The sequence below is a fragment of the Vicugna pacos genome, chromosome 19 (assembly GCF_048564905.1).
Source record: "Vicugna pacos chromosome 19, VicPac4, whole genome shotgun sequence".
Lineage (NCBI taxonomy): Eukaryota > Metazoa > Chordata > Mammalia > Artiodactyla > Camelidae > Vicugna > Vicugna pacos.
The window spans coordinates 13,991,296-14,018,163 of NC_133005.1; the positions used below are offsets into that span (position 1 = coordinate 13,991,296).

A 26,868-nucleotide genomic window follows, 5' to 3' on the forward strand; every position below is an offset into this window, starting at 1 on the left:
CCAATCAGACTCTCCCTTAAATATGAATGGCTCTTAACAGCATATGCACATCAGAACCACCTGGCTTGAAAGAGTACCGCTTACCCAAATCATACCTGAGGCAGGAGGTTGGGTTCTTCATCATTCTCCATTATGTGCAGGCTGGCTGACTCTTCAGATGTTATCTTGCCTGCATAATCTGCCTGCAGGATAGCTAAGGGGGCTATTTAGGGTGGAGAGCTAGTCATTCTTTAACTGCTTAATTCTTTATTCCTACTTCTTTTAGGAAAGAATCAACAGGTTAGGAAAGTATGATGTACATTCAGGAGAGCATAAGTCAAGAGTTAGTTAGTTTAAATTGACTAGTGACATCATTTCTATCATTAGATTCTTTCAAGATTAGAGGGGAACAGAAATGGGCAAACCGGAAAGAGGTAAAAGAGCTGCTTTCAAAGCCTCTTTATTTTCCCTTAAGAGTATTTGTAAAGGAAGGTGGACTCTCAGAGGACTTATTTAGGAGGAGGAAAATGAATGTATATCTTGGTTTCTGAAAGGTTTTTGGCAATTTCTTGATACCTGCTATAATTCTGATGAGGCAATTGCCTTCTCTTGAGAGTGATAGAAATTATAGCAGAACCAAACTTCAACTTGCAGACATGTTTCTGCAAATAAAGAATTTGGCCCTGAAGTTTCAACAAAGCCAAAAATCAAACAAACAAAAAAAACAATTTAACAAGGTATGCCAATAGTTTTACATAAGGATAATAGTTGCCAGTAAAGTAATACCTAAGATGGGTGAGTAAGTTTGAAACTCATAGAATTTCAGAATATGTAGATCACCTACCACCTCCCTTCACCTACAAAAATACCATAAGGTAAGATACATGAAGCCTAGAGTTGCTCCTGTTTTTGTACTGCCTGCAAGTTAAAAATAGTTTTTACAGTTTTAAGTAGCTGAAAAAAAAATAAGAATAATAATTTATGACATGTAAAATTTTATTGAATTCCAATTCGAGTACCCATAAAATTTTATTGGTACAAAGCTACACCCATTCTTTTGTATGCTGTCTAGAGATGCTTTCACTTTATAATGGCAGAGTTGACTGGTTTCAAAAGAGACCATATGGCCCACAAATCCACAATATTTTCTCTCTGGATCTCTATAAAAAGGGACAGATATAGTTAAGTACCTGCCATCATGGCGACTTGGGGAGAAGAGTCCCCTAGATTTACTAGCAATTGTGCAGATTTCCAAATCCAGTGCACATCAATGTACATCAAACCATAGTCTCCTTTACTCCATTTAGACTAAAATTCCTGTTAAATCCAAATATATTAAGAATACAGATTAACTTTCAATGATATCAGTACCTGTACTTATCATTTAAAGCCACTGGTAATGTCAATAATTAGTATCAAGGCTACAAAGTACTAAGAGTTTTATTTAGGGGTCTTAAGAATGGCAATTCAGGAGACACAGATTTGGGTAAAACCAAAAGAGTGCTTTGGAGAAGAGAGAGTCACAGGTTTATAGACAAAAAAAGCCCACAGGGTTATTTATTAAAAGATGCCTGACAAGAACTGTGATTGGTTCTGATATAAGTCAGAAAATATTTGTCCTATAAGAATCACAAATTATTTTAGGGTAGAGGTCTGATAAGCAGGTAGGCTGTCACAAGTTATTGCAGATAGGCTATCACAAGTTATTTTAGGATAATGATCCAGTAAGTATCTTAAGGTTCTGGCACATGTTCTGGATGTCTTCATTAGGACAGTAAGTGATCAAAAAGTAAGATTTAACCCAGACTGAAACATGCATAATTATGTGTCCTCAGTGGTCTCCCAGCTCCATTTTAGAGAGTTCTCTTTAGCAATACTGGCTAAATTTTAATCCTCCTTCCCTCAATATCAACTTGAAAAAGACCAAGGACATCAACATCTACCCTTAACCTCCCACATTCAGGCCATTATCTGTGGGTATGGGAGCATTTGAGATAGCAAATGTGCTACTTGACAGAAACATAATACTTACTCATTTATTCTGTACACTCCTTTTAACACAAAAGAGTAAGATGGAGGTATAATTGAAGTCACTCCTGTTCATCTTGACACCTGTGTTTCTTTTAATACACTGGGCATAACTTAATATGTGACCTGAATTTCACTTGGAGTTGACTAGCAGGTGTGAGAAAGGTTGCATAATCAAGGAATTTATCCAGATTTTATTTTTCTTCTACCTAGTTCATGTGTCTTTCCTATTCCTTCAGGGCAAACATGTTCCTTTGAACTCTACACCAACCTGGACACCCTCTGTACTATCTCTATTAGTGAGCCAAGACAGAATTGTATAAACTCTACAAGTAAAAAGCTGAAACTGAAAGACTATACAGGAGCCCAAATATTAATCTCCAGCCATCCTACAGGGTAGAACCTACCTATTTTATTATACACCATTTCCAGACTTAATTATGTGCCATTTAATAGAAATAAAACAGAGAATGAGTAATGGAATCACAGAACTGAATTTTGACAAGGCCTCTAGTGTTTGCCTAACTTCTTTTTATGAAAGAGCATAATAAAGTGTAGAAAATTTCAATAACTTTCCTAAGGTCACAGATCTAATGAATGAAGAGGTCATGTGGATCACAAACTCAGGAGTCCAAGAAGTGTTCAAGTTTTTTTTGTTTTGTTTTGTTTTTTTAACAAGTTAAATTTGACTCCAATCCCCAATCTAGCTATTTTATTATAGTCCATGTTGGGGCTCCCATTCATCAAGATAGAGCAACAATTCTAGAGAATGATGCATCTCCCAAACATTAGGAATATCTCCCTAGTCTTTGGTCCCATGTTAAGAAGCACACAGCTTCAGTGAACACAGTCCCAGTGGTCCAGACAGCCCAAGTATTTCTGTCTCATGCTGGGGGCTGAGAAGCATCTAACGAGGATACAAAGCCCAGTGTCTAGCACTCAGTCTACCCTCATGCAACTTGCAACTGTCCCCAGGCAGCTACCACCAAGAGAAGCACACGAAATCTAAAAAAAAAATCTAAAAAATTCAAGCTAGGGAATAAAACAAACAAAAGAAAATGGCAGGCTCACAGATATAGAGAACAAACCAGTGGTTACCAGTGGGAAGAGGGAAGAGCAAGGGCTAATAAAGGAATAGAAGGAAAAAATAGTTATTATGTGATTAAACCCATATATGGGATTTTGAAATCATATGTGTGAAACTTTTGAACATTTTAAAGCACTATAGAATTTAAAGAATCTTGAATTCAATAAAAAAGAAGTACCTGGATCAATTTACCCCAGTTTTAATCAAATTCCCCTTGCCCTCTCTGCTTCCCAGATACCCTGATTTCTCTGCATTGAGTACACCTAGTGTAATCCCTTCAACTTGTGTAAGCTTTTTTGAAAGACAGGAAGAAAGCAATTTCCACTTTCCATCCTATATCATGAATTTATTCAGACACAAAGGGCTAAATAGTGACTGTCTACCTATAAACATGGAAGAAAAAATAAGCAAAAAGTTTAAGGAGAATATACATAGGTTATTATTTAAAATTGTCCTATGATGTACACAATAAAAATTGTAATATCTTAAAAAAATACAGAGATGCTTAGTACTCTTTGGGCTAGTAGCTGACAAACATTTCTGCATTGGAAAAATGCCATGGAATAGTGATGAAGAGTTCCACCTCTAGAGTCACACATGCTGAATCTGAATGTTGGCTCTGGACTTACTGCACAAACTTGGGCAAGTGATCCAAACTCAGGCTTTGGTGTTGTTCTCTGTAAAACTGGGATAGCAGCAGTGCCAAACTCAAAAAAAAAAAAAAATTGTATGACAATTAATTGAGATAAAGCTTGAAATGTTTCAGCATTCTAAGTTATCACGTTGTTAAATAGGTGACCTGCACGTATTAACTCATGAGTGGCATCACTTCTTTGTCTATTTATGCATTGTTAAAATAAGGACTAAGAGTGCTTGTTATAGTGTGTGTGAAGTTGTAATAATTAAATAATCATACTGTATAAGTGGACCCTCATTATAAGTTACTTCATTCAACATCCTTCTTTTACCTTTGTTTTTAGAGGTGGATTTTTAAAGTGAGAGAATAAAATATGAATTAGTTCTGTATAGTAGAAAATATTATTGTATCAATGATAATAGTACTATAGTTACATAAAAGAATTCCCTGATTTTAGGAAAAACACAGTGAAATACTTGGGTAAAGGGACATGATGATTGTAACATACTAAATATTTCAGAAAATATATATATAATTACATACAATCTCTCAGAGAAGAGAGAGAGACAGAGAGGAAGAGAGGGAATGATGTTTAATGAAACATATTAAAATGATAACATCTGGGGAATCTGGGTAAAAAGTGAGGATTTTTGTTATTATTCTTGCAACTTTTCTATAGATCTACAATTACATCAAAATAAAATGTTAAAAAATAATAAGAAGGATGAAGTATGACTCTACTAAGCCTGTGGCCAGAGGTGAGGCAGAGAGCATGATTTCACTTAAAATTCCACTTAAAAATCCACTTAAAAATTCCTCTTTTATCAAGACTATTTGTGACAGGAAATTTCATCATAATTCTAGGTCCACACCTGACTTAAGGTTTTTGTTTGTATCAGATTCTTATTATCTATTAATGTTATAATCTGCCAAGAGGTGGCAAGTGCTTTGCTAAAAATAAAGGCCCGGGAAGATGGGCAGATAAAAATTATTCCTGCTATTTTACTGGACTTAGCCAGGATGGAAGATTTCTTGACTCAACAGCTGTGACCTACATTCAAAGTAACAGTATGTTCTAAAAACATTTCAGACACCAAAACCAAGACTCTTTGAAGGTTTCACAGCAAAACAAAGCTCCTCAAGAGGCTTCATAGCTCCATCATCCCTACCAAACTGGACACAAGTGGAATAAGAAGGAGAGCAGGGTATTCTGAGAGCTTTGGAGTGAAGAGCTGGAAGGTGGAATCTTTTAGGCAGAAGGGCTGATGCTGGTTTTTCATGCAGTAACTACCAGTTTAAGCAAAGTGGCTCAGAAGTGGGCTGAGAGCCATGGCATAGTAGGAACAGCTGGATGAGACAGCTGGCATGTTACCATGATAAATGACAGCATACTTCTAGGTCAAGGCGAAGGAACAATCAACAAACATGATATTCTGGATGAAAAGCATGACAATCACAGTTTGGAAAATAGTCTTCACTTGTGCTTCACAGGAAGAATTGGTGGTTGTGAAATGAGTTTGTTAATAACACCCACACTCTTTACTATTAATCAGTGTCAATATGAAGGCCAGCAATCCTCTTCCTGACTAAAAAGTATGAGCCAGGTGAGATCAATAAAAGATCAGCTGAAATGTATTCATCATAAACATAATATTGGTACTTTTTCCTGAATTTGATTTTTATTGATTTAACTGATGGTGGCATACCATGTACTTGGCATATTAAAATACTGCTGAGAGCTGGCAAGAGGATACACCCAGCTTGTATTTATTCTTTTATTCACAAAGCAGATTTCAGTATCTGACTGGGTAAATAAACCTTCAGGACAGGAACAAATGTCAATATATGCACAACATCACAATTTGGAGATCCACTGCAGTACCCTATATGTGGGTACTGTTGACCTTCAGAGGCTAAAGAAGAGACTAAAGTCACAGAAAGAAAGAGAAATAAAGATTATTGTGAATTTATTTGTACCTTCAGTGTGGACTACAGCTATGACTTCTTAGGATTAAAAAATGCCCAGATTTATATGTCAACAATGAAAGGTTGAGTATAATTTCTAGAACCATTCAAGAACTCAGACCAAAACTGCAAATTGACACAACTCGGGCATCTTAGTTCAATCAGGGTACAGCCAAATGTTGGTGGAAACAAGCTAGTTAAGTATGTAGGGATCATTCTGGTGCCTCAGGGACTCCCTATATTTTTATTTATTGAATTCAAGGAATGGGAGGAGGAAGGCAGCAGTTAATATGAATAAGCCATATTTTAAAAATTTTCCTTAACAAACAAACCTCACTCAACCCCAGATCAGCCCAGTCTAACTGTTAAAGGCATGGTTTCCTGGAGTAGAAAATGTCCAGCCATCCTGAGAATTTCTCAAATCTGTTGATGGAATTTGAGCTATGAATATTAAACATAAATTTCATGATAATGGGGGTTGGGAATGGAGTCTATTGTTTTCTATAAATTGAAGGTAATCCCCTAGGTGCAAAACCCCTCATAACTTGTAACTCATCTTGAGACGTCAGGTCATAGAAACTGGCATATTAAAAATTACTTTACTAACCAATGGTAACCAGGAACTCAGAAGAAGGCTGGTTTCTGGAGACCTAATACAGTCACCTTCATTTCTTCCCTTCTTCTCTTTAAGTCTGGCCTAGTGAAAGAGAACTTGTAGAGGGCAATTTCCCGGGCTGTTCATAGACACACCCACTCCTTATCAGTTGGTTGGCTGTTTAATTATTTACAACACATTCCATACTATCCTAAGGACTTTTGAGTGATACAACTGCAATAAACAAAACCATGGAATGGCAGATTTGGGGAAAATGGAGGTGAAGGAAGACATTATGAAGATTCATTGTGAACTTTTACTCATGCACTTCTGTGTGACTGGGCCAGGGCACAGTTATCCCTTAAGCTATGGGCAGGAAAGTCTCATGGGGAAAGTTGCCATGTTGATAAAGTTTGAGCACCCTCCATCCTTGCTGGAAGCCTTCTTCAGGTATTGGTGTTTTCAAGCTGGTGTTCACTACCTGGTCACCTTGTTGCCTTCGCATCACATGGCTTCTTGACCTTCTTCCCTATGCCATCCCCTACTCTAGGCTCAGTTTTGTCTTTATTCTCCATCAAAAGACATCAGGCAACTCAACAAGATCCTACTATGTGTCAGTACTGCAGTGGGCACCATGGTTGCCAAGACAAATATCTCACACACAGTATCTTCTCCCTGAGGGTTCTTTCTTTAATAAAGATGACCTCATGAACATCCCCAGTTCAACTTAGTAAGTGCTGTGATCATTATGTTATGAAGCTCATGTGGCCTCAGAGGAGAAGATTACAAAATTGAGCTGAGGAAGCTGAAGACAACATCTGAGAAAGGATGTCATGTTAGGTGGATCTCAAAGAGTGGGAGATACAAGAAGACCATTCTAAATGGATGAAAGAGCACTCCCAATATCAGGGAATCCTAAAACAGCACCTCTCCCAACCTCTCCAGAAACTGCAAGGAGAGGCTGCCAGGGGCCACCCAGCTGTTCAGTGGAAGAGCTGAAGTCAGAATCAGCTCTGCTCATGCCCAAGATAATTGTCTTTCCACCACTCGTTGTTGGAGCCATTCACTTTGGTTTGCAGTGTTTGTAGATAAAAACAAACCTGACAAGTGATTATGTGCCCACATTTTTATCTTTAAATTTTAGTTTCTCTTTCTACTCTGTATCTTTGGTAATAAAGTTTTAAATTACTGTTTAAGTTTGTAACTTCCCCCATCCCAAAATCTTGAGTTAAATTGCCTCTACTAGAATGTTTGTTTTGTTATGTTTTCTAACAGTTTGGAGGATACATGAATTCTGGTTTGAGAAGAAAGGACACCAGCCATCAGTTATGACCTCTCAGGAAGGGAAAAGTGGACATAAAATGTCCTCCATTATGTAAATGCAAAATAAAACTTTGAAACTAATCTCTTACCATTTTAGCTCAATAAGCAAGCAAATTTACCAATTTCAATAAAATTTTGATATCACACTCTGTATAGTAAAATATGTTGATCTTTAGCTTAAAAGAAGCATGTTTATAATAGTCCTGTATATGCTAAGACTATCCCTCTAAATCAGAGTTAAATCTGCTCCTACAGACTGTTGATACAAATTACAGCATCTCTTCACTTGTACGTTTTTCCTTTTGTCACCAAAAGATTGGTCCTCCTCCTTGATGAGCCAAATAACTCAGAGACAGGGTCTTGGAGCTTAGATGGAAAGAGACAGCTTTATTACGTTGCCAGGCAAAGGGGACCCACTGCAGGCTAGTGCCTTCAAAATTGTGAACCTGCCTTGGGGATGGGGTGGGTTGGTTATACAACCACAGCTCAAACAATAAAACATAGATAACAATCAGTAAAATTACTTTCTTGTCATAAGGTTTAGAATGGTGTCATGGTTCTTCAGGTGACCAGTTCTATAGAGGCTAATAATTGTAAACTTCTTCAATCCTTTCATCTCACAAATGCCTGTGGCATGCTTCTTTTTGATAACTTAGCATTTTTTGTAGGGTTACAGTTTTGTGACCTTCTTCTTGGAGAATGACTCAGAAGCCAAGCATGAATATAACTTTTGATTACAAGACTAAAGTAGCTACAATAAGATCAATAGCTTTAGATTTAACAATGGGCTGAGAGCTGTAAACAGTAACTGGTCAGTCAGGATTGTTGACCGTTCTAAATGCAAGCACAAAGGTAAGAATCTGTTGGCCTAAGTGTGGCCATTTTACTATTCCTCTTTCAAAATGTCAGTTTCATTCCATTTCTATGGAAACAGGGAGATGGGTGTTGTGTTTGTCTGTTTCCTGCTGAATAGGGGTGTTACTTGTGGGTTTCTGAAATGGAACAAGTGAGCCTGATCTTGCCATGTGACTGGGAGTTCAAAAGGAACCTCGGATGCTCATCTTCTGCACATTAGACAAAAACGTCCAATATAAATATCACATATATGCTTACTCCTATTAACAGAAGTGATGACAAAACTGTAGAATTCCTATAAGGATGGATTTGAGACCCTGGGGTATCCATGAAAAGAGGTGTTCACTTGAGATGTGACTTCTCACACATATGCATCTGAATCTGCTATATTATGTATTTGTTTCTTTATGTTATCCAGGGTAGTTATGATGTTCCTGGATTCATCTGGTATGAAAGAACAAAAGTCAGTGTGAATCTAGAAACTCAATAATTACAAAAGAAGAACCTAAACCCATAAGTTTGCAGCTACAAATTACCAGAAGACACTGACTTGAGAATGGCTGGTTGTGTCTCAATTTTGACACCTCTCAGAAAACTCAAGGTCTCAGCAGTATAGAAACTTGCCTGAAATCACATCCACAAAATTACCTAGTTTCACCTTGGGTGTCTGAACTACAGTTATTCTATTTTTATTTTCAAATGCATTTCTTTCCTTAATGACCAAAGCAAATGTCATCATTAATGATTTGAATGCTTTTCTAGATATGAGGAGATGCAAGAATTTGGGCTCATAAAATATTCTCCTGAAAATATCTAACCATCTGAAGGCTTCTTCTGCTAGTTTTCCCAGAGCACAGAGGATCTCATTCCTGATTTCCATCCTGAACTCCTTTTAGGGTGTGTTGGAGGTCAGTGACTGCAGCGGCTTGTGATTTAATCTAAGCAGAGTTAAATGGCAAGTGTCAACATGATCCAATCCTGGTAAAGGCAGATGGCAAGTGCCCTCATGATCATAAATTTGACCATGGCTTGGCACAACCATTTCATCTTATGGTGCTAGGAATGTTTATTCCTAGGTCAGGTGAGGATTTCTTTGATAGGCTACTTAATGTGCTATTATGGGACTAGGCCTTATTAACAGTAGCAACATCTCTGGGCCACCTGTTTTACTAGTCTGTTATGGTGCAGAAAAAGAGCCCCTCTTGTTGTGTTTTCCCATATCAAGAGTTACAGTATTGCAATAATTGGTCTCATACAGAATTATATATCTGATCTACTGCTTGAAGTCTCCTAGTTATTATTTTATCTGAGTCTTTTGATAATGCAAGAAACAACAATGTTGTAAAACAAGCAAAATGCAAATAATATAGTTAGCAGTATTAGTAAGATCATAAGTAAGAATTTAAGTCGAGAACTTCCACTAGATGCAGCCCAGTATATCCCCAGGTCATCTGACTTTGTCCAGTACCCATCCCTATCTTCAAGGAAGGTGTTATACAGGCATCATTTATAAGGCACCAAACCAAGTTTTTGAGTGTTATTAGGTTGGTTATCCTGAGAATAGTTGTTTTTCTTTTTTTTCCCCCCAGTGTAAGGAAGCCTTTAAACTTAAATCTCCATACCCTGGTGTTAACCATATAAGTCCTTTTCATAATTGAGGGAGGTTATATTCTTTGGCTGAAATTTTGCTTGTTGTCTTGGTTGAGCTTGAATGATTTTATAAGAAAATTCATCTTTATGGCCAGGCTCAGAGCAACTACTATTAATTGGCCAGGTGAGGGCTCCCACCTCACAATATCAATAGTGACCTAAAGAGAACTATAATTTATTTTTTCTAGAATAAATTTTCTAAGGGCTATCTAGTTAGAGCCTTGGAATGGTGGGGAAACCCACCAAGGTAACACACAATGCTAGATATAGGTAATTGACCATAAACCTAACAATTGGATTATTTCATAAGCCAAGGTGTGAGCAATTATCACAGTAGTTGGTATACAGGCCTGGTCCAGTGTCTTGGGTCATCTGTCTACCTCAGATATCTTCTTCTCATCCTGGTCTGGTAATTTCTTCTCCATTTGAACACTGTTTTAAGGTGAGCAGTCCTCTACAGGCCAGCCCAGCACAGGGGCTCTTTCTAACTGGTAATTAATGCAAAAGTCAATTTCCTTTAGTGTTTACTGGGCATGGTCTAGTTAAGAGTACCTGATAAAGGGCCCTTCCATCCAGGTTGGAGATAGTTTTTTAAGTCATGTCTGTTCCAGTATGTATAATCCCTAGTTGCAGGTCATGAGACATCTGATCTTCATCCAAGGATAGAGTACTGAGCTTTAGAAACAAACCTAGAATGTCCTTTTAATAGTTCAATTAAACTTTGCAACAATATAACATAACAGCAAGGAATGATCTGGCAATTGAGTCTTAGTAAACACAGACCTCAATTAACAAAACTAGAATTTAATATCCACTGAAATATAATCCTTTTCTCTCTAAGGTTACCTTCCTCCTTCATTTTTACCAAATATAACCAAATCAAGATTAATTTGTTCACAAGTTAAGTCTAATTATTTGATCATATAAACTCTTTTAAATTGGCTGTGCTGGAACTTTTCATAAGGAGTCTTTGGCTAAAATGTTAATAAGGTCTCCTAGGGCCAGGAAAGCCACATTAAGGGCTTGTCACAGGTTTTGGTGAATTGCTTTCTTTTCAAGGACCTTAAAATACCTTGAGATTCCTATGCCTTTTAGGAGGTGATCTTTCTTCCTTCCTTCCTTCCTTTCTTTCTTTCTTTCTTTCTTTCTTTCTTTCTTTCTTTCTTTCTTTCTTTCTTTCTTTCTTTCTTTCTTTCTTTCTTTCTTTCTCTTTCTTTTTTTTGAGTGAAGGTAGATTTATTCAGAGAGATACATTGAAAGGCAAGAGAAAGGTTACGAGGTGTGGGGGTTAGGTGCTCAGATTGAAAGTAGGTACACAATCCATAGACAGAATGTGGGCCATCTCTGAATAAAGAGAGAGAGAGGGGTGGCCAGGAGGTGATCTTAACTTATCTGATAAAGCCACTTATAACCTAAAATCTTCCAGCCTCTGGAGGGATCAGATAGAGACAAAAGATAACTGTTCCAAGTCTGCTTACATAGGTATAATTGGCCAAATTGCTATGAGTCATAATTAGCTTAAGGAAAAGGGTTTCTTTATATCTGGAAAACACAGATTAAAAGCCAGTAATATTTCAGACAAAACTAAAATTAAAACCATATCCATCAGCTTACTGAGTCCCAAGTAACTAATCATTTTTTTTTTGTTGTTGTTAATAGCTTTATGAAATCAGAGTTTCCATCAAATTTTCAAATTTCTTACCCGGTTCAGTTCAGTGCTATAATCTGAAACTTATTAGAAAATTCCCTTAAAGAGAAAACATTTTGCAAAGACATCAGAATAAAACAATAACTGTCTATAAGTGACAAAAGGCTTAAAAACATGGATAAACACCTAGTTACACTGTAATTGATAAAGAAACCTGGATACAATAACCAGAATTATGGCTAATAACATTTCAGAGATACCATATTATAGGGATTTCATATAATTTCTAGAATATCTATATTAATAACATTTTTCATAAAATATAACCTAAGAAGATTTATTATTCATTTGACAATACTTCCCATGTAATTTAACATGTCAAATGAAATTTACTAGTTCGAAATCTCTCTTTGGTATATTTCAGGGGCCCTCTGAAGCATCCCAAGGTTATCTGGAGGTCAAAAGAATGCTGATTAAAATTTGGTATGTAGGAAGCTTTTAAAAAGTTTCAAAACACCTGGTCAAATAAAAGCATAGGTCACTGTGAAACAAAACTTATTCAATAACAATAAAATATTTAAAAGATAAATACAGAACAGATCACTTAAGGGGTAAAAGAAACTTTACAATCTGTTACTAAAAGCAGATTAACATTTTAAGAAAACTTTGTCCTCTTAACAGAGAGAGAGAAAACTAAATCTAGTCTTGTACCAGCTTACTTTTAAAATTAATTTACTTGATTAATTTTATTCTGAATTTAGCCAATCCTGACCACATATAAAACTCTTTTCTCATTTGTATTTGTTACTTATAAGAATATTATACCATATTATTTTTCTTGGTGACAAATTTGTAACAAATATGACAAGGTCTTGTTGGACTTCTATTAAACCTAAGTACAATAAAAGTTTTATTCTTAACATTAATGAATCTAAAGATATGTCTATATTAGTCAAACCAATAAACTTATGCTAACTTCAGATACCAAATGTCTATTAAGTACTGAATATTTTCTAGATCACATGAACCAGATTTTCACTCTAGCTAGTTTCTTTTATATTCCTGAGTATTTATATAAGCAATTAATTTTCTTTAAGCCAACTAAATAGAGCTCTTTTACAAATTAATTTTGACAATGCCACATATCTACAATACACATATAGGTATGTACAAACACATAAACACAGAGACCTATCCCAAAATTTTAGCCATGAATCAGATACAACAATGTAAGACTCATCAGTTAAAAGAGGTTGAATTCAAATTGGGTTTCTGGCAGATGGAACAAATCAAAGTTGCCTGTCTAGATAGCTAAACATTTTTACTAAATTCTATGAAAGGCAGTTAAGATTTCTATTTATCCTTGACAAGCCAAGTTCCAAATTATTTTCCCCCTTTTTCAAAATTTGCATTCCAGAGGTTGTAACAGTGGTTGAGTCATTAGTACCCCCTTAATTCCCACTGCTGGGACAGAAGTTTCTGATAGTGTTCCCAATTTACAGTTCAGAACTGAGTATGTCACTCCAATATCCACTAGAAAGGCCGCTATAATTAAGACCTCACTGTCAGTTTACCTGAGGCTCTTGGGTGACAATTTTTATGGGGGGTCTTTAACATGCATAAGCACCCAGGGTCCCCTCAATCATTACCTTCCTCATCTACGGGTCCTTGGGTGGCCATTACTTTGGAAGGTGCTTATTCTTTCTTTTTTCTTTCTTTTATTTTAATTTTGGGCAATTCTTTCTCCAGTGTCCCTCCTCTTTGCAATAGGCAAAACTCAATAAAAAATGTTTAAATAAATAAATGAATGAATGAATAAATAAATATTTTTAATTTAATAAATATAAAAAATAAAGTACAAATATAAAACCATAAAAATAAAAGGGACAGACTGATTAATAGTCATGGATGGCTTTTTCTTATCTCCCTTTTGCTTACTAAAGGCCCCCAGGTGAGTTGTTATCACAATAACTAGCTTCCTGCTTCTTTCTTCTCCTGCATTATAAACCTTGAAGGCAATTTCCAGCAGTTCCTCAGGATTCATGGCTACCACTCGTTTAACCTTATTTAATTTGCACCTTATATCACCTGAGCTTTGGTTTGTGAAAGTCATATTTACCATGTGTACATTTTCAGGATCATCAGGATTTAGGGTAGTGTACTTTTGATAGGACTGACAGATCCTTTCCAAAAAGGTAGATGAGTTTTCTGTTGGTTCTTGGTTTAGGGCTTGTATCTTGTTAAAGCTAGCCTATTTTGGGAAGCCTTTTCTGAGGCCAGCTAGGACACATTGTCTACGGAGGCATTTGCATGTTCCATTGATTTAGATATTGGGTCTCCTTCTGAGTGGCCTCTAAAACCATTAATTTTTTCAGTTACTTGTTAGACCAGTCATTCAAGATCTTACCCAATGGGCTATTGAATGAAATAGATGGCACACACCCCCCTTAGTAACTTATTTCAAATACAAAATACAAATACAGATTTCAGATTATAATATCAGGCTTTTGTCGGTAGATGAAAGCACAAACTTACAAATGACAAGCTAAAACAAATTCAAATTCCAAACTTACAAATCAAATTCTACTTTTGCTTCCAAGTTCTCTTAGACAGAGATCTCCATTACAGATGGCTACCCATTTCAAATCCAAATTCAAATTCAGTGGGGAGGGTACAGCTCAAGTGGTAGAGTGCATGCTTAGCATGCATGAGGTCCTGGGCTCAATCGCCAGTATCTCCATTAAAGATAAATTAATAAACAAACAAACAAACAGACAAACTTAATTACCTCCCCTCCACCAAAATGATAATAATAATAATAATAATAATAATAATAATAATAATAATAATAATAATAATAAAAAATATTTTGAAAAAGAAGAAAAAGAAAAAAAATAAAATTCAGACAGGAGTTCCCCAGTGTGAGATCAAGGGGCCTCAATCATCACTGGGAAATTTACCCTAGGCCTGCTGATCAGATGTGATGGTTCAGGAGAAATAGAGCCATCTTTTCTTCCTCCAAGGAGTTAGTTTGGGTGACTGCAGTCCATTGATGGGTGGAAGGGAAGAGATGAAAGGATCTCCAGAGCAAAATATTCTCTGGCAGCTGCTGGGCCCTATTCCATGTTGTCCCTCTTGTCTGAAAAGAGGAGCAATCATTCAAGCCTTGTTGGACTGGCAGCAAGGTGGAACCTAAAATCCCTCTTAGACAAGAGGATGGTTTAAGCTGCACATTGGTCACCAAGAATTCTGTTAAGTGTAAAATCTAGAGCAATCAATATATGGTGCAAGACACATGTGTAATTTATTTTTTTCTAGTAGCCACATTTTAAAAAGTTAAAAAATTAGGTAAACTTAATTTCATAATACTTTTTATTTGACCAATATATCCAAAGTGTTATCAATAAATATGTAATCAATATATAAAATATTAATATTATATTATGTTTACTGTTTTTGCACTGTCTTCAAAAATGGTGTATATTTTAACTTTATACACATGTCAATTTAGACACAAAATTTTCATTAAAGTGAAATAAATGGAAAATAATCCTACCAAAATAGTAAAGTGGATAATATTTACAGTGATTCAGTTTTAACATTTAAATTAACTAAAATTAAATCAAATTTGAAACTCAGTCCTTCCATTGCCCTAACCATATGTAGTTGGTAGCTACCATATTGGACAGTAGATCTAGAAGTGGGAGTAATTATAAATATAAAACTATGGGGAGCATTAATATTTACTCTCAGTACGCATGAGGCATTATGTATAAGAAGGGGTCAGAGAGTAGACACATAAATGTAGTAGAGTAGTAAATACTTTTTTCACTCAACCAAGTATTAGTGAGACTTTCCATGTTGTATGGGATATTAGTGTGTTCTTTCTCATTTCTGTGTTGAATTGAACTATGTAAAGACCCCCACAATGTACTTATCCATTATATAATAAATATATATTTGAGTTGTTTCTGGATTGGGGCTGTAGCAAACAGACTTGCTATGTGCACTCTTGTTTGTGTACTTTGGTGATAGAATTTTGGTTTTCAATCTTGGACTTGTTGAAAATAGGAGACTCACCTATCCTATTATTTCATATGCAGGAACCTTGGATAAGCATAAGGAGTTAGAGGACCTCGTGGCAAAGTTCCTGAATGTAGAAGCTGCTATGGTCTTTGGGATGGGATTTGCAACTAACTCAATGAATATCCCTGCACTAGTTGGAAAGGTGAGACTTTGTTAATATAATTTTCTTCAGCTGTGCTATTCCTAAGAGGTATAACTCTGAGCAGGTCCTTTGTTAGAAGAATGACTGAGAAGTTTCTTTTCCTAGGAAAACCTGATTCAATGTTCAGCTTTTTGAATACATATACCAGCTTAATACAGCAAATTTATTCATTGTGATGTTCTGGTTACAGAATTGCAGCCCTAAAAGTGAATCAGAATTTATCTTTAGTGACAGTTTAAGCTAAACTAATTAAATTTGTAGGCTCCTGAGTCACCACTTGCAATGTAGTAAATGCTTATTAAGCATTTATTTTGACAAAACACTTTGCTCTGTTGTTCATTAACTTATTCATTCAATACATCGCTTATTGAAAACCTATTATGTCTTCATATGAGGCAAGATACAGGGCATACAAAGATGAACGAGACCTTTGCCCTGTAAATTCATGCAGTTTACTGTCTCATGGGAGAAGCAACACACCAAATAACATTGGATGAATACCACGATAAAGGTATGCACATAAATGAGGAAGGACAAAAGAGTTGCCTGCTAACTCTTCTTGAGAAAGGCTGAGATGCCTGTGCAAAGTAAGACATGAGAACAGAATGTATTACTCATCTGTTTTAATAAGTAAGTTATTTACTCAAGACAAAGAAGAGGGAGTAGTGTGTGTAAAGCCCTGAAGTTTGGGAGAATCAGAACATGGGAGAGTGGATGAAGAGACCAGAAACAAGAGCTGGTACTAAATTGTAAACAGTCTTGTAGTGTAAATCATGCTAGAGTGTTTGAGATTCTTCTAGAGATAAATGGAGAGTTGGTTGGTTCATTTTAAATGAGCAAGTATCATAATAAAGTTTATGTTTTAAAAAATCAGATTCATGACAACCAAGTACAATATGTGATCTTTGGTCAGATTCTGCACTGAAAAATGAAAGTAAAGAATACATCTATAAAATGCATTAAGATGTTTTTAGGACAGTTGGAAAAATATGAATTTGAGTTGTATATTTGATGATAATATTTTATGAACGTTTAATTTTCAGGGTGTGATAATTGCATTGTGATGTAGGAGGATATCCCTGTTCCTAGTAGATTTGTGCTAAAGAGTTTCAGGGTGAGGTATCACGATGTTTATAAGTAACTCAAATGTTTATATATATATATATATATGTGTGTGCGTGTGTGTGTGTGTGTATATATATATATGCACACACAATATCTGGAGTAAGGAGATTTAGAATTTTGCTGGCCCTTGTCTCAAAAACTTCAAACTTGTCACATGTGAAATTTCTAATATTAGGGAGAACTCAAGATTCTGGCTGGCCACAGAAGACAAATGTCTTATTGTTTTTTTACATATATCAGCATTTTTAGTGTGCTTGGGCAACCTCATAATATAGAAATCTTTAAATTAATAAAGAAAAATAATTTTACAAATAGGAATTTATAAGCAGTGAATTAGATTGACCTTTTCTCCTTGCCTCAGACTGAACTGCCATCCATACTTGTGCAAATGCAAAGATTTTAACTGTAAAGCAATGATGCTTCTAAGTAGATGTTAATACAGCGGAGAATGAGAATCAGAAAACAAGAGCTTGAAGTTTCTTATAGAAAAGACCCCTGTGTCCTAGTAAGAATATCCCAAAATCATCCCAAATAATCCAACATGGGAATGAAAATCCACAGCAAATCAACCTACCAAAAAATATATTAGTTCTCCAGCAAGCTGTCAATTTTTTAGTTACTGCTTCGTGCTTAACCAAGATCTTGAATGACCTTCTCTGCTGAAAACCATATGTATATATTTCAAAATGATGCTGTCCTTTAAGAGAATCCCCATCTCCATCAGCTAATTGCTCTAGAGGTTTTATTCACATAGACACCAGTTGAACTTTTGGCCTTTTAAAATTAAAGAAGGTTTGGGGAATCTGTGTTAGGCATCTTGAAGTGTCTTCCTGCTCCCATAAGTTTTCCCTTCACTTTATTTATCGGCCTGTTTTGTGTGCTTCTTTTCTCTACACAGGGGTGCCTCATTTTAAGTGATGAGTTAAACCACGCATCTCTTGTGCTTGGGGCCCGCCTCTCAGGTGCAACCATAAGGATCTTCAAACACAACAGTAAGTATCAATGTCTTTATCCAACATGTACCGCTTGCTTTTTGATAAAAGTAAAGATGGTTGATGGAGCTTTGTCCTTGCTCTTCAAATTGTTTACATTCACTATGGGCTTGTTAACCTCTGGTGACCTGGGACAAATAGTTGAAATGCATTCAACACTCAGATTGCTAAGGGTAACCCAAAGGCATTAGTGTTGCTGTTATTAGGGGTCTTGTGACATGACCTCAGAGGACATGACTGATCTCTTAGACTGTGTGTAATTATCAGCAGTGTAAAGTGCTTCCTGTTTTGTAACCCTGTCTTGGGAAAGTTTGGAGACTTACATTTTATGTACTAGTCAGGTAAAAGTGATTTATTCCTTAGCATAAACACTTCCTTTTACTATCCACCCACCACACACACTGCCAAGTTAACTTCGTTGATGTGTCCTTTCAGGCTCCAGGTTGTGAGGCTCGGTGATGAGGTCAGGGTGGCATGGGAAGTATTAGGAAATACTTAGAAGGAGGTGCTGATGGACACCTGAGATGTCTCGTCCAGCTCTGTGCCTGATTTGTTGCATCACCTTGTGTAGATCCTTTCATCTTTCTTGTACTTAGTTTTCCATCTGTGAAATGAGAGGGTTGAACTATATGATGTGTAAGGATCCATCTAGTTCAAAGTTCCTGATCCTAACTCTTCATTTCTGTCATCAGAACTCCCCCTTCACTCTGTGTACATGCGCGTGTACACATGCACACACATGCACACACACACATGTTTCCTCTCTCTTCCTTCTCACCACTTTCTCTCCTGCTTTCCCTCTCCCTCTGCTTTTCCTTGTTCCTCTTCATCGGTTCTCCTTGTTCTCCAAGGTGGTAACAAAGATTGAAGTAAAGAGAAGAAAACAAAGAAGTGAGGGAGAAGGTTTTTTCCAGTTCTGTCATATCACCTCACAGAAATCTCAGGGTAAGAACAGCTGTCCTGTGGGAGAGGTCAGTAAATGCACGGGAGCATTCTAAAGTGAACCACCTTTTCCAGCTTGTAGACTTATTCTAATGAAAAATCTCCTCTCTCACTGAGTGAGGTGAGGACTGGCTATGTGTTTACTGAATCGCTTTCAGCAGCTGTGCAAAGATGAACTCCCTGGAGTGAAGTTCAGGGCCAGGCCCTCTGCAAGAACCATACTTGAGACCCCTCAGACTTACAGCTCAACTATGACATTTAGCTCAATGTTAATTCAGAATATGTTGGCTCCATTTCTTTCTTTTTTTTTAACATTTTTTTAATGAGTAATAGTCATTTTATAATGTTGTGTCAAATTCCAGTGTACAGCACAATTTTTCAACTATACACGAACATGCATATACTCATTGTCACTGTTTTTTTTTTTTTTGCTGTGAGCTACCACAAGATCCTATATACACTTCCCTGTGCTATACAGTATAATCTTGTCCATCTATTCTACATTTTAAAATCCCAGTCTGTCCCTTCCCACCCCCCACCCCATTGGCAACCACAAGTTTGCACTCTATGTCCATAAGCCTGCCTCTGTTTTGTATTTATTTATTTGTTTGTTTGTTTATTTATTTATTTATTTTTAGATTCCACATATGAGTGATCTCATATGGTATTTTTCTTTCTCTTTCTGGCTTACCTCACCCAGAATGACATTCTCCAGGAACATCCATGTTGCTGCCAATGGCATTATGTTGTCGGTTTTTGTGGCTGAATAGTATTCCATTGTATAAATATACCACCTCTTCTTTATCCAGTCATCTGTTTTTGGACATCTAGGCTGTTTCCATGTCTTGGCTATTGTAAATAGTGCTGCTATGAACACTGCAGTGCAGGTGTCATTGTGAAGTAGGGTTACTTCTGGATATATGCCCAGGACCGGGATCCCTGTGTCATATGGCAAGTCTATTACTAGTCCCTTGAGGAATCTCCATACTGCTTTCAGCAGTGGCTTTCCTTGCTTCTCTCTCCCACTCTTAATGATTTAGATGTCTTCTTTTACAATTTTGTGTTTATTCTATTTGTAATTCATGGTAGTTACCACCTTTCCAGTTATGAGTTTCCCATTTTGTAGCATCTTGCTTCTTTTCTGTTTAGAGTAGAACTGTAAATATTTCTTTTAGTTTGGGTTTAGTGTAGCTAAACTTTTTTAGTTTTTGCTTGTCTGTGAAGTTCCTTATCTCTCCTATTCTAAAGGATAGCCTTGCTGGATAGAGTACCTGAGGCTGCATATTGTTTTCATTCAGGACTTTGATATATCTTACCACTCCCTTCTGGCCTGTAGTGTTTGTGTAGAGAAATCAGCTGAGAGCCTTCTGGGGGTTCCCTTGTAACTCACTCTTTGCTTTTCTCTTGCTGCCTTTAGGATCATTTCTTTATCCTTGACTCTCGCCATCTTGATGATGATATGTCTTGGTGTGGGTCTGCTTAGGTTCTTCCTATTTGGGACCCTATGAGCTTCCTGTACTTGGATATCTGATTCCTTCTTTAGGTTTGGGAAGTTTTCAGTCATGATTCCTTCCAATACCTTTTCAATCCCCTTTGTTCTTTCTTCCCCTTCTAGAACCCCTATTATGTGAAGATTAGCACACTTTATATTATCCCATAGGTCCCTTATGTTGTTTTCATTGTTTTTTATTTATTTTTCTCTCAGCTGCTCTGATTGGGTGCTTTCTGCTGTCCTGTCTTCTAGGTCACTTATTCGTTCCTCTGCATTATCTAGTCTGCTTTGCACAGCCTTTAGATCAGCTCTCATCTCAGCAAATGAGTTTACTAATTCTACTTGGTTCTTCTTTTTAGCTTCTATTTCATTATTGACATATTTTATATCTCTAAACACTATTTTATTTAGTTCTTTCAGTACTTTGTTCACTTCTCTTTTGAAATTTTGATCTAGTAGGCCATCAATGTCTATTTCCTTGATCATGCTTTGAGGGGATTTCTCTTGATCTTTTAATTGGGAGTGGTTCCTCTGCTTCTTTATATTGCTTATATCTTTCTGGCTCTGGGGCTGGTGGGCAGGTGGGTCACTCCCCCTCCTGATGCTGCAGTCAGATGCTGCACTTGGTGAGGTAGGTGGGCGGGCACACCCCCTCCCAGCACCATGGTCAGGTGCTGCATTCCTTCCAGGAAGGTGGGTGGCCACCCACTCTCTCCCAGCACTGGTCACTCTGCTGTTCTGTGCAGCTGCCCGCTCTGCCTTGGGTTGGCACTCCATAAGCGGGCTCAGGGAAGACCACAGAACAGCCCCGCCCCTGCTCTGTGCCAAATCTCAGCTCCTTGTTTGTCTTGGTGGCATTAGTTCTTTGTGGGAGCAGGGCAGAAAGATCCTATCTACCTTGGGCTGTAAACAAGTCTCAGTCCTGCCTAGGAGGTTGTGGAGCCCCCAGGTGCTGATTTAGGTCTCAGCCCCACCCCAGCCCAGGCACTGCACAAAGGAGGAGATGGCGGCTGTGGCTGCACACCAACTCTCTTCTCGTGAGAAGCACTAGTAATGGCGCTGTGGGTCTGAAGAGACAAAGGCTATGGTGCCCCTCCCCCCAGGCCACACCAGCCCTGTTGCTTTGCTTTTTTCACAATTTATGGGGGACCAAGGTTGTTCTGCTGCATATTCTCTCGTAGCCACAGTGCACAGCACCCTGATGTCCCCTGGGGCTACCTCAGTGCACCTACCCCAGTCCTCTGCCTGGCTTGGGCAGCCTGTCCCAGCCCCCAGCTGCCGGCTTGCATCTTTGTGCACATTTAACTTAATTCTGTCAGTCAAGGGGTGCTGGGGGCAGATCCGAATCTTGGAGGCTCCCTCTCCATCCAGTTGGTCTCTCTGTAGGAGGGGGGAGACCCAGTGAATGAGCTCTATTTGTCCTTTGCAACTTCCTTCCTGTGGGACCAGTTCTGCACTGTTTTGTTTTTCCTTCTTTCTTTTTTCCTTTTCTCCTACCAGATTTTTGGTGTCTTTGTCTTTCAAAGAGGGCGATGTTCTGTTGGAGTTCGACAGGTGCTCTGGTTGGCTGAATGGGTCCATAGATACGAGTTTTGCTGTATTTGTGGAAGAGGGTGAGCTACGAGGGTCCTTCTACTCCACCATCTTGCTTCTCTATTAGTTGGTTCCATTTCATAATTTTGCATCAAACACTCAGTCTTGGCTTTAGTCTTTGATAAGTCAAGTTCAGTTCCTCCAATTCTGTTTCATTTATCACTGATTGTCACAATCAGGTTCAAATTACTTTTATGGTGTTGGGAGTAGACATCTTTTAGGGGTTCAGGAAGTGAATTTGTTAGGAGATGAAGGAAAATGCTTTTGATATTAGTACAATGTGCTATGCCTTTTTGATTCTTTGGCAAAGCATACAATTGGTGATCAAAGATTTTGTCTACTTGAGGAAGGATAAAGGGAATGTTGATAATTATTCAACTGTAGTTCCATCCATAGATATAGTTAAATGTGATAATCTCTCTTTTGGAGGGAGACATCTATCAGTGTCAACCTCTTATTTATTCACCCCATTCTACTGAAAGCAGTGGAATTCAATTACTCTAGATGCACCATAGAAACATCTAGGGAATATCTATGAATGATGAATGACTTCCCTCCAGACCAACTGAATCCAAATATCTGGGTTGGGACCAAGGCAGCTGCATTTCTTCAAAGCTTCCCATGTGATTCTGACACATAATGAGGGATATAAGCCCTAGAAACTTATCTTCTAACCTTATTTTTTCTAGCCTGACCCTGGAACTTGCCAGGATGCCCTGAGATATATCAGCAGACACACATTGTCATATTAACTATCCTCCCTCTTCCTCTGACCTTGAGGAGCACTCTTACACTCTTGGCCTAAAGTTGGCAAAGGGAATCACAAAATGCAGAAAGTATTTTGAGCCAAAACTTGTTGAGCATATATTGAACACTTCTTCTAATTTAGGCACTACTTTAGACCTTTGGAGAACTATAAAAATGATAGGATAATACCTTAGATAACTGAGAGTCTATTTGGAGAGGCAGATATATACAAAAGTAATTATCATGGATTGAAGTTGAAAAGGGCCATGATGACATTAATAAGAGTAAAGGCTTTGACCACCGTACCTTTTCACACTCAGTGTAATAGCTAAAATGCAAAAGATGACAAAATCAAATATTGGCAAAGATATGGAACAACTAGAACTCTCACCAATTCCTGGAGTTTAAATGCCACAACTTCTTTGGAAAACTCTTTGGCAAACTCTTGCAAAGCTAAACATACCCCCATGCAATGACCCAGAAATCCAACTGATCAGAATTTCTAAGAGAAATGAAAGCATATGTCCACACACACAAAAAAAGGCTTGTATAAGAATGTTCATAGCAACTTTATTCATAATAGGTCAAAACTGGAAATAACCTAAATATTAACAGGAGAATAGAAAAAAAATTATGCATTACTCATATAATAGAATACAATTATAAAGAAAAAAGGAATGAACTACTGATACACAACATGGATGGCACACAACATTTTAAATGAAATAAACCACATACAAAAGTGTGTATGAGTTTGTTTACAGAAAACTCAGAAACAGATAAAACTATTCTATAGTGATATAAATCAAAACAATACACACTTCTTGTAGGGGAGGAAATTGGTCAGAAGAGGCATGAAAAACTTTCCAGAATGAAAAGAATTTGATATTTTGCCTGGATTGATGCTTAACTTCTTATTAAAATTCACTGAATTCTATACTTAAGATCTGCACAGTTCCTTGTACTTTCTTAAAACTTTGATTATCATATAGCATATATAAATTTTTAAACAGTTGTTTGGTATTTTAAAATGTTATACACTTTAACCCAAGTACGTGGTCCTAGGCAAATTACTTAACCTTCTTGCATCTCTGTTAACTAATTCCAAAAAATAAGGATAATTATGATGACTTAGTCATGGTATGTTGAAGGAGGCACTTAGCATATACCTAGTTATGGAAACTACTAAATTGTACCTACTCTGTTACTATGATTATTATTCCCCTCATCATTCTCATCACCAGTGCCACTAAAAGAGTAGAAAACATTATGGTGATCCAGAAGGATGCAGAGGTCATGTAATTTTGAAGATTTTATAAAATGGGCAGTGTCTGCCTAAGGCTTTGAAAGATTAAGAGAATTCTAATTAGGGACAAAGGAAAGGACATTTCAAACAGAAGACTAATCTGGAGAGTGCAAAGACAGCAAGACCCCAAGTGTGTCCTGAGTGTGGGGCTGAACTACTGGAGAAGAACCTTGAGGCCTTGGCCAGTTAAAGTAAGACCACAAAAAAGTGTATACAAGCTAAGATGTATGTAGTTCAAGAAGCAGTGAAAGGAGCCTGGGCAGCTCGCTTTGTGCCATGCTGTTCCTTGGAGGAATCGCCTTTGCACAAAGCATTTAGAAGCCCTCCCATCTGTCCAATGGAGATGAAAACAGAAATACAAGCAGTTTTGAGTTAAGTTAAAACTTTGAACAGTATTGGATAGAAAATACTTTTCTTTATGGTTTATAAACACTGATTCACCTCAGAGCAGTTCTTTACACTCTCTAATAGTTTAGGAATGAATTCCAATATGTTGAGGGTTTTCTCACATCACCAAGAACTTCCACAACACCAGCTGGACATCCTACAATTCAGCTCACTTCTGACACTTCCTAGCTGGTGATAGCATCAGACTCCACAGGTTAAGGGCTCAGTCCCACAAGACTGTCCCCACTTCAGATGCCAATTGCAAGTCCAGGTTGTCACCTGTGCTTCAGATTGACCAGCTAAAAAATCAGAGGTTCCTATAACCCCCTCTTTGGGTTTAACTAATATGCCAGAACAGCTCATAGAACTCAGGAAACCAACTGACTTACTGAATTACCAGCTAATTATAAAAGGATGTAACTCAGCAACAGCCAGATGAAAGAGATGCCAAGGGCAAGGGAGGTGGGAAATTATGCGGGAGTTGCCATGCTCTCTCCCTGAAACTCCAGGCTGATGTTCTCCAGACCAGAAGCTCTGTGAACCCCATTCTCTTGGGGCTTTATGAAAGTCCCATCACATGCTCACAATTGATTAAATAATTGTCCATTGGTAATTGAATTCAATCTCTAACTCCTTACACCTCTGCAGAGGTTAAGAGATACGACTGAAAATTCCAACCATCCAATCACAGAGCTGATATCCCTGGCAACCAATCTCCATCCTCAGGTGCTTTCCAAAAGTCATGTCATTAACATAATAAAAGACACCAATAAAGCTATCATCCCTTTAGCAGCTATGTGCCAGGAAGATTGGAGGAAAACCAAATACATATATGTCTTATTATAAATCACAATATCACACCTTCTCTATCCTGCACTTATTATTATTTGTAATTCAGCCCAAATTATACCATTCACTAGTCTTCCTTTGGAGGTTCTATAGAAATGATGATGATAGATAGGTAGATAGTTACCTAGATGGATGATAGATAGATAGGGAGATAGATAAATAGATCAATGATAGGTCAATAGATACAATAATAAATCAAATGGAATGATGTGTTAATAGACAAATCGGGGTAAAAAGTAACTGGGTGTTCTCTGTAGTGTTCTTATTCTTGCAAATTTTATGGTGGATTTAAAATTATTTTCAAATAAAATTTGAATTCCTTAATCCTTTGTGGAAATTACAATTCAGAAATTTCATTTTTTTCTCCCGTTTTACAAAGCTCTGAAAGTATTCAGTAACTTATTCCTCATGCTCTTTCTTGGTACCCCCAACTAATAAATAATAGCTCTTATTTATATCTTTATAATAAATGTTAGCTGTGATTATTTTATACCAGCAACTCGCACTTACTGAGAATTTACCCTGTGTCAGATACTGAGCTACTGACCTTCTCTCATGTTATCTATTTAACCCTGTGGACAGCCCCATAGATAGGTACTAGTTTATAGATGAGGAGATTCAGGCTTAAAAATATTGTTTAGTACCTGTCCAAGATCATAACTGCTTGCTGGAGAGGCCTGGAACTGAGCTTGTGACGGAGTATATGACTCCTGGAACTGGAGTCACAACATGTAAGGCATCAGTTACTGCTGGCTCCCTTTCGTGCTTTGCTATTCCCAGGATCATACTAAATACCTCCATAGACAATGATACGTTAGTCCTTAATGTATATCCATGCACATTGGAATGATAACGTGGAGATTTTTTCAAGGCTCTACCGAAGATTTTGCCCTCCTGTGTGTGTGTGAGGCATACAACCAGCCCATACAGGAGCTAATAACTTGTGAGATGAGTTCTGAAGGATGTCCACCTAAACTGGAATGTTCATAAACATCAGGATTATGGGATTTCACATGACTACACTTGTTCTTTTTTTCCTGAACTTTGCTCCTCCTGTGTCCTCTGCTCACACATTAAGGATACATTCCCCACATTGGGGTAGAAAGGTCCTATTTTCATGTAGATCAGTACCAGTGGATAGCAGTTTGATATTTAGAGCAACTGTAAATAAATCAGAATTCTGGGCCCTTGCATTTTTGAATTCTGTATGGGAAAAATATACCTGAAGTGTTGTTAAAACTATTCAGACTGTATAATAAACTTTGAATCCAGTGTAAACAGGCTTGCCCAATACTTTCGAGCTATACGTCATTTCTCTATTTCCACCAAATCAGAATGAGGAACTGAGAAGAATAAAAGAAGGAAAATTCTGAAAGGAAACTAAATCAGAACACCCTAAGGCTGTACTCTCTAAAGAAAAGCAGAGGACTCCAAATCACA

The 26,868-nt window shown here is 37.3% G+C and overlaps 1 protein-coding gene across 2 annotated transcripts in view; it reads left to right on the forward strand.

The window, feature by feature from the left end:
- Positions 1-26,868, forward strand: part of LOC102535721 (serine palmitoyltransferase 3-like) — a 143,913-nt gene that overhangs the window by 50,437 nt on the left and 66,608 nt on the right. For both annotated transcript variants that reach the window (XM_072943806.1, XM_072943807.1), the window contains exons 5-6: positions 15,871-15,995; positions 18,019-18,112. In XM_072943806.1, coding sequence (XP_072799907.1) covers positions 15,871-15,995; positions 18,019-18,112 — 219 coding nt within the window. The remainder of the gene's footprint in view (positions 1-15,870; positions 15,996-18,018; positions 18,113-26,868) is intronic.